Source organism: Rana temporaria, chromosome 2 (assembly GCF_905171775.1).
Source record: "Rana temporaria chromosome 2, aRanTem1.1, whole genome shotgun sequence".
NCBI lineage: Eukaryota > Metazoa > Chordata > Amphibia > Anura > Ranidae > Rana > Rana temporaria.
The window spans coordinates 5,700,233-5,710,335 of NC_053490.1; the positions used below are offsets into that span (position 1 = coordinate 5,700,233).

Genomic DNA, 10,103 nt, shown 5'->3' on the forward strand with positions numbered 1-10,103 from the left:
GCCGCTCCGTCGCGATCGCTCCCCGGAGCTGAAGAACGGGGAGAGCCGTATGTAAACACGGCTTCCCCGTGCTTCACTGTGGCGGCGCATCGATCGAGTGATCCCTTTTATAGGGAGACTCGATCGATGATGTCAGTCCTACAGCCACACCCCCCTACAGTTGTAAACACACACTAGGTGAACCCTAACTCCTACAGCGCCCCCTGTGGTTAACTCCCAAACTGCAACTGTCATTTTCACAATAAACAATGCAATTTAAATGCATTTTTTGCTGTGAAAATGACAATGGTCCCAAAAATGTGTCAAAATTGTCCGAAGTGTCCGCCATAATGTCGCAGTCACGAAAAAAATCGCTGATCGCCGCCATTAGTAGTAAAAAAAAAAAAATTTTTATAAAAATGCCATAAAACTATCCCCTATTTTGTAAACGCTATAAATTTTGCGCAAACCAATCGATAAACACTTATTGCGATTTTTTTTTACTAAAAATGGGTAGAAGAATACGTATCGGCCTAAACTGAGGGAAAAAAATGTTTTTATATATGTTTTTGGGGGATATTTATTATAGCAAAAAGTAAAAAATATTGTATTTTTTTTAAAATTGTCGCTTTATTTTTGTTTATAGCGCAAAAACTAAAAACCGCAGAGGTGATCAAATACCACCAAAAGAAAGCTCTATTTGTGGGGAAAAAAGGACGCCAATTTTGTTTGGGAGCCACGTCGCACGACCGCGCAATTGTCTGTTAAAGCGACGCAGTGCCGAATTGTAAAAACCCCTTGGGTCATGTAGCAGCATATTGGTCCGGTCCTTAAGTGGATATAGATCTTTATATCACTAGAGGAGTCACCAGCAGGAGGAAGGAGACTGTATGGTTGTATTGTGGTGAACGAATGGTGATTATTTGGTGAATGTAGGGTGGTTGTATTGTGGTGAATGTACGGTGAATTGTACTGTGACTGGTGAATGTAGGGTGAATGTACGGTGGTTGTATTGTGGTGAATGTACGGTGAATGTACGGTGGTTGTACTGTGGTGAATGTCCTGTGACTGTACGGTGGTTGTATTGTGGTGAATGTACGGTGGATGTACGGTGAATGTACGGTGGTTGTATTGTGACTGGTGAATGTACTGTGAATGTAGGGTGAATGTACGGTGGTTGTACTGTGACTGGTGAATGTACTGTGAATGTAGGGTGAATGTACGGTGGTTGTATTGTGGTGAATGTGTACGGTGAATGTAGGGTGGCTGTACTGTGGTGAATGTCCTGTGACTGTAGGGTGAATGTACGGTGAATGTACGGTGGTTGTACTGTGGTGAATGTCCTGTGACTGTACGGTGAATGTACGGTGGTTGTATTGTGGCGAATGTACTGTGACTGTACGGTGAATGTACGGTGGTTGTATTGTGGTGAATGTACGGTGGCTGTACTGTGGTGAATGTCCTGTGACTGTACTGTGAATGTACGGTGAATGTACGGTGGCTGTACTGTGGTGAATGTCCTGTGACTGTACGGTGAATTGTACTGTGAATGTCCTGTGACTGTACGGTGAATTGTACTGTGGTGAATGTCCTGTGACTGTACGGTGAATTGTACTGTGGTGAATGTCCTGTGACTGTACGGTGAATGTAGGGTGAATGTACGGTGGTTGTATTGCGGTGAATGTACTGTGAATGTCCTGTGACTGTACGGTGACTGTACGGTGAATGTACGGTGAATTGTACTGTGGTGAATGTCCTGTGACTGTACGGTGAATGTAGGGTGAATGTACGGTGGTTGTATTGCGGTGAATGTACTGTGAATGTCCTGTGACTGTACGGTGACTGTACGGTGAATGTACGGTGAATTGTACTGTGGTGAATGTCCTGTGACTGTACGGTGAATGTAGGGTGAATGTACGGTGGTTGTATTGCGGTGAATGTACTGTGAATGTCCTGTGACTGTACGGTGACTGTACGGTGAATGTACGGTGAATTGTACTGTGGTGAATGTCCTGTGACTGTACGGTGAATTGTACTGTGGTGAATGTCCTGTGACTGTACGGTGAATGTAGGGTGAATGTACGGTGGTTGTATTGCGGTGAATGTACTGTGAATGTCCTGTGACTGTACGGTGACTGTACGGTGAATGTACGGTGAATTGTACTGTGGTGAATGTCCTGTGACTGTACGGTGAATGTAGGGTGAATGTACGGTGGTTGTATTGCGGTGAATGTACTGTGAATGTCCTGTGACTGTACGGTGGAGATTTTCCGCCTCCTTTCCTGTGTGTGTTGCACATCCCTTTGCTTCACCTTAAACTTCCTCATTGGGAGTCTCGCCTGGACTGGTGACGGTCGGAGTCTCGCCTGGACTGGTGACGGTCGGAGTCTCGCCTGGACTGGAGACGGTCGGAGTCTCGCCTGGACTGGTGACGGTCGGAGTCTCGGAGACTTATGGAAGAGACGCTCCTCCTGTGAGAACTTGTGAAGGATCCCGGGGGCTGGGAGATCTCCATGGAGCTGCAGGTACCCAACACACAGCGATCCGATTGTGAGACTCGCATTGCATTAGACTGTCAGGACTCACAGCAGAGCAGCCGAGGAAATCTGTGCAGCCACCGCTTATCTGTCATCACATACCTGGCATATATGTGTGAGTGTTGTGTGCTGAGTGCTGTGTGCTGTGTGCTGCAGTGTGCTGTGTGCTGCTGTGTGCTGAGTGCTGTGTGCTGAGTGCTGTGTGCTGCTGTGTGCTGAGTGATGTGTGCTGAGTGCTGAGTGCTGTGTGCTGCTGTGTGCTGAGTGCTGTGTGCTGAGTGCTGTGTGCTGCTGTGTGCTGAGTGATGTGTGCTGAGTGCTGTGTGCTGCTGTGTGCTGAGTGCTGAGTGATGTGTGCTGAGTGCTGTGTGCTGCGTGCTGTGTGCTGAGTGCTGTGTGCTGAGTGCTGTGTGCTGCTGTGTGCTGTGTGCTGAGTGATGTGCTGAGTGCTGAGTGCTGTGTGCTGCTGAGTGCTGTGTGCTGAGTGCTGTGTGCTGTGTGCTGAGTGCTGTGTGTTGAGTGCTGTGTGTTGAGTGCTGTGTGTTGAGTGCTGTGTGTTGAGTGCTGTGTGTTGAGCGCTGTGTGCTGAGTGCTGTGTGTTGAGTGCTGTGTGCTGAGTGCTGTGTGCTGCTGAGTGCTGTGTGCTCAGTTTTGAGTGCTGTGGGTGTGTGCTGTGTGCTGAGTGCTGAGCGCTGTGTGCTGAGTGCTGTGTGCTATGTGCTGAGCGCTGTGTGCTGAGTGTTGAGTGTTGAGTGCTGTGTGCTGTGTGCTGAGTGCTGAGTGCTGAGTGCTGAGTGCTGAGTGCTGAGTGCTGTGTGCTGAGTGCTGTGTGCTGAGCGCTGAGTCCTGTGTGCTGAGTGCTGAGCGCTGTGTGCTGAGTGTTGAGTGCTGTGTGCTGTGTGCTGTGTGCTGTGTGCTGAGTGCTGTGTGCTGTGTGCTGAGTGCTGTGTGCTGTGTTCTGTGTGCTGTGCGTTGAGTGCTGAGTGCTGTGTGCTGTGCGCTGTGTGTTGAGTGCTGAGTGCTGTGTGCTGTGTTCTGTGTGCTGTGTGCTGAGTGCTGTGTGCTGTGTGCTGAGTGCTGTGTGCTGAGTGCTGAGTGCTGTGCGCTGTGCGCTGTGCGCTGAGTGCTGAGTGCTGAGTGCTGTGTTCTGTGTGCTGTGTGCTGAGTGCTGTGTTCTGTGTGCTGAGTGCTGAGTGCTGAGTGCTGAGTGCTGTGTTCTGTGTGCTGAGTGCTGAGTGCTGAGTGCTGAGTGCTGCGTGCTGCGTGCTGTGTGCTGTGTGCTGAGTGCTGTGTTCTGAGTGCTGTGTTCTGAGTGTTGAGTGCTGTGTGCTGTGTGCTGTGTGCTGAGTGTTGAGTGCTGTGTGCTGAGTGCTGTGTGCTTTGTGCTGTGTGCTGAGTGCTGTGTGCTGAGTGCTGTGTGCTGTGTGCTGAGTGCTGTGTGCTGTGTGCTGAGTGCTGTGTGCTGTGTGCTGTGTGTTGAGTGCTGTGCGCTGAGTGCTGTGTGCTGAGTGCTGTGTGCTGTGTGCTGAGTGCTGAGTGCTGTGTGCTGAGTGCTGAGTGTTGTGTGCTGTGTGCTGAGTGTTGAGTGCTGTGTGCTGTGTGCTGTGTGCTGAGTGTTGAGTGCTGTGTGCTGAGTGCTGTGTGCTTTGTGCTGTGTGCTGAGTGCTGTGTGCTGAGTGCTGTGTGCTGTGTGCTGAGTGCTGTGTGCTGTGTGCTGAGTGCTGTGTGCTGTGTGCTGTGTGTTGAGTGCTGTGCGCTGAGTGCTGTGTGCTGAGTGCTGTGTGCTGTGTGCTGAGTGCTGAGTGCTGTGTGCTGAGTGCTGTGTGCTGTGTGCTGAGTGCTGTGTGCTGAGTGTTGAGTGCTGACTGCTGTGTGCTGAGTGCTGAGTGCTGAGTGCTGTGTGCTGTGTGCTGTGTGCTGAGTGCTGAGTGTTGTGTGCTGTGTGCTGAGTGTTGAGTGCTGTGTGCTGTGTGCTGTGTGCTGAGTGCTGTGTGCTGAGTGCTGTGTGCTGAGCGCTGAGTGTTGAGTGCTGTGTGCTGTGTGCTGTGTGCTGAGTGCTGTGTGCTGTGTGCTGTGTGCTGAGTGCTGTGTGCTGTGTGCTGTGTGCTGTGTGCTGAGTGCTGAGTGCTGAGTGCTGTGTGCTGAGTGCCGAGTGTTGTGTGCTGTGTGCTGAGCAGAGATGAGGGGGAGATTTACTACAACTGGAGGGTGAAAAATCTGGTGCAGCCGTGTACGGGAGCCAATCAGCTTTTGTGGTTGAACCGGATGGACTTGTTTCTTTTTTCAACCTGACTGACTATGTAACTATGTAACTAGGTAGCTTCTACCTTCAGCTTGTTCAGTTAACCAGGGTTAAGTGTGTCCCTAAGGAGTGCGTTCTAACTGTGGGGGGGGGGGGGGGGGGGATGGTCTGACCATCGATCTCTATCTTCTTCCATGTGAGAACGGCGATTTGCCTTGTTTACATCGCCATTCTGCCTCTCTGGTGGACAAAAGGACGAACATTTTTAATTTCTTCATAAATTTAGAGCAATATGTGTTCTGCTACGCGTTTTTGGTAAAAAATATGCACTGTCACTGTACTAATGACACTGGCAGGGAAGGGGTTAACATCTAGTCGTTCCATCGGACCAAGTTTCGGGATTCATCCGTCAAAAAGTTCGGTCTGCAAACGGACAAACTTTACGTCAACAAAAGTCCGATGGTGCTATTGATGCCGGCTGCTGAAGGGTGTATTGATGCTGGCTGCTGGAGGGTGTATTGATGCTGGCTGCTGGAGGGTCTATTAATGCTGGCTGCTGGAGGGTGTATTGATGCTGGCTGCTGGAGGGTCTATTGATTCTGGCTGCTGGAGGGTCTATTGATGCTGGCTGCTGGAGGGTCTATTGATGCTGGCTGCTGGAGGGTATATTGATGCTGGCTGCTGGAGGGTGCATTGATGCTGGCTGCTGGAGGGTGTATTGATGCTGGCTGCTGGAGGGTGTATTGATGCTGGCTGCTGGAGGGTCTATTGATGCTGGCTGCTGGAGGGTCTATTGATGCTGGCTGCTGGAGGGTGTATTGATGCTCGCTGCTGGAGGGTGTATTGATGCTGGCTGCTGGAGGGTCTATTGATGCTGGCTGCTGGAGGGTCTATTGATGCTGGCTGCTGGAGGGTCTGTTGATGCTGGCTGCTGAAGGGTCTATTGATGCTGGCTGCTGGAAGGTGTATTGATGCTGGCTATTGGAGGGTCTATTGATGCTGGCTGCTGGAGGGTGTATTGATGCTGGCTGCTGGAGGGTGTATTGATGCTGGCTGCTGGAGGGTCTATTAATGCTGGCTGCTGGAGGGTGTATTGATGCTGGCTGCTGGAGGGTGTATTGATGCTGGCTGCTGGAAGGTCTATTGATGCTGGCTGCTGGAGGGTCTATTGATTCTGGCTGCTGGAGGGTCTATTGATGCTGGCTGCTGGAGGGTCTATTGATGCTGGCTGCTGGAGGGTATATTGATGCTGGCTGCTGGAGGGTATATTGATGCTGGCTGCTGGAGGGTGCATTGATGCTGGCTGCTGGAGGGTGTATTGATGCTGGCTGCTGGAGGGTGTATTGATGCTGGCTGCTGGAGGGTCTATTGATGCTGGCTGCTGGAGGGTCTATTGATGCTGGCTGCTGGAGGGTGTATTGATGCTCGCTGCTGGAGGGTGTATTGATGCTGGCTGCTGGAGGGTCTATTGATGCTGGCTGCTGGAGGGTCTATTGATGCTGGCTGCTGAAGGGTCTACTAATGCTGGCTGCTGGAGGGTCTATTGATGCTGGCTGCTGGAGGGTCTATTGATGCTGGCTGCTGGAGGGTCTGTTGATGCTGGCTGCTGAAGGGTCTATTGATGCTGGCTGCTGGAAGGTGTATTGATGCTGGCTATTGGAGGGTCTATTGATGCTGGCTGCTGGAGGGTGTATTGATGCTGGCTGCCGGAGGGTGTAATGATGCTGGCTGCTGGAGGGTCTATTGTTGCTGGCTGCTGGAGGGTCTATTGATGCTGGCTGCTGGAGGCTCTATTGATGCTGGCTGCTGGAGGGTGTATTGTTGCTGGCTGCTGGAGGGTCTATTGATTATGGCTGCTGGAGGGTGTATTGATGCTGGCTGCTGGAGGGTGTATTGTTGCTGGCTGCTGGAGGGTGTATTGTTGCTGGCTGCTGGAGGGTGTATTGTTGCTGGCTGCTGGAGGGTGTATTGTTGCTGGCTGCTGGAGGGTGTATTGTTGCTGGCTGCTGGAGGGTGTATTGTTGCTGGCTGCTGGAGGGTGTATTGTTGCTGGCTGCTGGAGGGTGTATTGATGCTGGCTGCTGGAGGGTGTATTGATGCTGGCTGCTGGAGGGTGTATTGTTGCTGGCTGCTGGATGGTCTATTAATGATGGCTGCTGGAGGGTGTATTGTTGCTGGCTGCTGGAGGGTGTATTGTTGCTGGCTGCTGGAGGGTGTATTGATGCTGGCTGCTGGATGGTCTATTAATGATGGCTGCTGGATGGTGTATTGATGCTGGCTGCTGGGGTGGATCCATTGTCGGTGGGGTGCCCATTTTTGCTATTTCTATTTTACTGCCTTTCTTGTTATCATTAACAAATTCCATACAAAATACTCAGCACCACGAAATGATACTTTGTTTCAGTATTTTTGTAGAAGGGGTGGTACTGGGAGGTGCGCAGGGGTGGAAGCAAGGAACGGTGCTCAGAGGTGGGTAGGGGGTGGAGTCAAGGGGGGCTTGGAAGGGAGGAGTTTCTGCTTCTATAAACCCAGATTATAGTCATTGCATATATATATATATATATATATATTAACTGTTTTTTTTACACGCAGCACAATGCGTTTTTTGGCTCCATAGACTTCAATGGAATCGCATCCAAAATGCACCAAAAATGCATACATGGTGCGTTTTCCTGCAGGATAAGACACACCCCCTCCCCCTCCTTGCAACATTAACACTTCCCAAGAAATGCAAAAACGTGCATTAAAAAAAATGCAAAACGCACTGCGATAAAGCGTCAGCCGCACATGCAAAGGTGGGAACCTATTCTATATGGATGGATTCTATTATTGTAATGCGGCGGGCTCCAAACTGTGCCCCCCGGGGGGCCAGGTGCGGCAATTTTCTCTCTTTTTTATCCAGTCTTTGGGGCCACTATACCATCCACTGACACCAACAATGAGGAATAATCCTTGTCACTGACACCAATGATGGGACACTATTCCTCCCACTGATACCAATGATGGGGCGCTATTCCTCCCACTGATACCAATGATGGGACACTATTTCTCCCACTGACACCAATGATGGGACACTATTCCTCCCACTGACACCAATAATGGGACACGAATTCCTCCACTGACACCAATGATGGGACACTATTCCTCCCACTGATACCAATGATGGGACACTATTCCTCCCACTGACACCAATGATGGGACACTATTCCCTCCCACTGACACCAACGATGGGACACTATTCCTTCCACTGACACCAATGATGGGACACGATTCCTCCCACTGGCACCAATGATGGGACACTATTCCTCCCACTGACACCAGTGATGGGACACTATTCCTCCCACTGATACCAATGATGGGACACTATTCCTCCCACTGACCCCAATGATGGGACACTATTCCTCCCACTGACACCAATGATGGGACACTATTCCTCTCACTGACCCCAATGATGGGACACTATTCCTCCCACTGACACCAATGATGGGACACTATTCCTCCCACTGACACCAACGATGGGACACTATTCCTCCCACTGACACCAATGATGGGACACTATTCCTCCCACTGATACCAATGATGGGACACTATTCCTCTCACTGACCCCAATGATGGGACACTATTCCTCCCACTGACACCAATGATGGGACACTATTCCTCCCACTGATACCAATGATGGGACACTATTCCTCTCACTGACCCCAATGATGGGACACTATTCCTCCCACTGACACCAATGATGGGACACTATTCCTCCCACTGACACCAATGATAGGACACTATTCCTCCCACTGATACCAATGATGGGACACTATTCCTCCCACTGACACCAATGATGGGACACTATTCCCTCCCACTGACACCAACGATGGGACACTATTCCTTCCACTGACACCAATGATGGGACACTATTCCTCCCACTGACACCAATGATGGGACACTATTCCTCCCACTGACACCAATGATGGGGCACTCATATATTATATTGATTTTCTGATATTTCGATATTAACCCCCGGAAAAGAGTCGCCGCCGCTGTCCCGTTATAGGAGACACATTTCTACATTGCGACGAATATTTCTCCAGATTTCCATTTTTTACTTTACAAAGAATTCTTCTTCACTTCCAAGATCGGCGTGTGAATGTCGGCAGCGATGCGCGGAGAAGTATGCGGCACTTTGGTGTTACATTGTATCGGTCATCTCTGTGTATACGTTGTGTATGGTTTTGTGCTTCACTCAGAGGCGGCGCTAGGCTTTGTGAGACCTTAGGCAAAATTTGACATGGGGCCACCACTCACGCCCATGATGGGAAAAATAATTCAAGGACAAGGGCCTCTTCCCCACAACCCTGGCCAGTGGTTTTGGGGGTCTGCGGGCAGGGGGGGGCTTATCGGAATCTGGAAGCCCCCTTTAAGTAAGGCGGTCCCCAGATCATGCTTTTTAATAACTAAGGGGCGGGGGGCCAACCGGTAATGTCAACTGGTGAACCCGCCCCCCTTGTGACGTCATTGACTGAGGGCGTGCTGGGTCATTGACGTCACAAGGGGTGGTGTCACCGATATTCACTGGTTGTTAGGGACGCTGGGCTCTTAACGCTGCCTCAGCACAGCAGCGTTAAGGTCCCCTGTCCCTCAAAATTGGAGTAATGCATTGGGAAAGTTTAGCGGCCGCGAGGCCCCTGTGAGTGCGAGGCCTTAGGCGACCGCCTAATTTGCCTAATAAAAAAGCCCCCTCTGGCTTCACTATTTATAGTGAGAAGATGAATGAGATGTTGTTTCATTGTAACCCCCACTTTTGTTGAGAAAAGAGCATTCCCCCTCGGGGTGATCAATGTACTTGGACCTTTTTTTATCCTGAAGAAATAGCTGTTTGCATAGGCCTGAGCACAGGGTGAGCCAGGTGTGCCTGGGCACACCCTTATCACCCCATATGGGGAAAATTCCCTTTTTAGACCCCTCATATTTTGACAAAGCCCCCTAATGGGTCTTCTAGAAATATATATATATATATATATATATATTAATAAAAAAATATATTAAATAAAAAAATATATAAATAAAAAATTATAAAATATATGTAAATAAGAAATTATAAAACAAAAATTATGCATAAAAAAATAATAAAAAATAAAATAAAAAATAATAAAAAAATATATAAGAAAATATATCAATAAAAAAATATATATATATAAATAAAAAATTATAAAATATATGTAAATAAAAAATTATAACACAAAAATTATACATAAAAAAATAATAAAAAATAAAATAATAAAAAAAATAATAAAAAAATATATAAAAAAAATATATAAAAAAATATATAACTAATAAAAAAATATATAAAT

At 48.8% G+C, this 10,103-nt stretch overlaps 1 protein-coding gene across 1 annotated transcript in view; it reads left to right on the forward strand.

Annotated features, from left to right (window-relative positions):
• The first annotated feature begins 2,280 nt into the window (after nt 1–2,280).
• Nucleotides 2,281–10,103, forward strand: part of PDE2A (phosphodiesterase 2A) — a 394,708-nt gene continuing 386,885 nt past the window's right edge. The window contains exon 1 of the mRNA XM_040339780.1: nt 2,281–2,504. Coding sequence (XP_040195714.1) covers nt 2,493–2,504 — 12 coding nt within the window. The 5' untranslated portion in view covers nt 2,281–2,492. The remainder of the gene's footprint in view (nt 2,505–10,103) is intronic.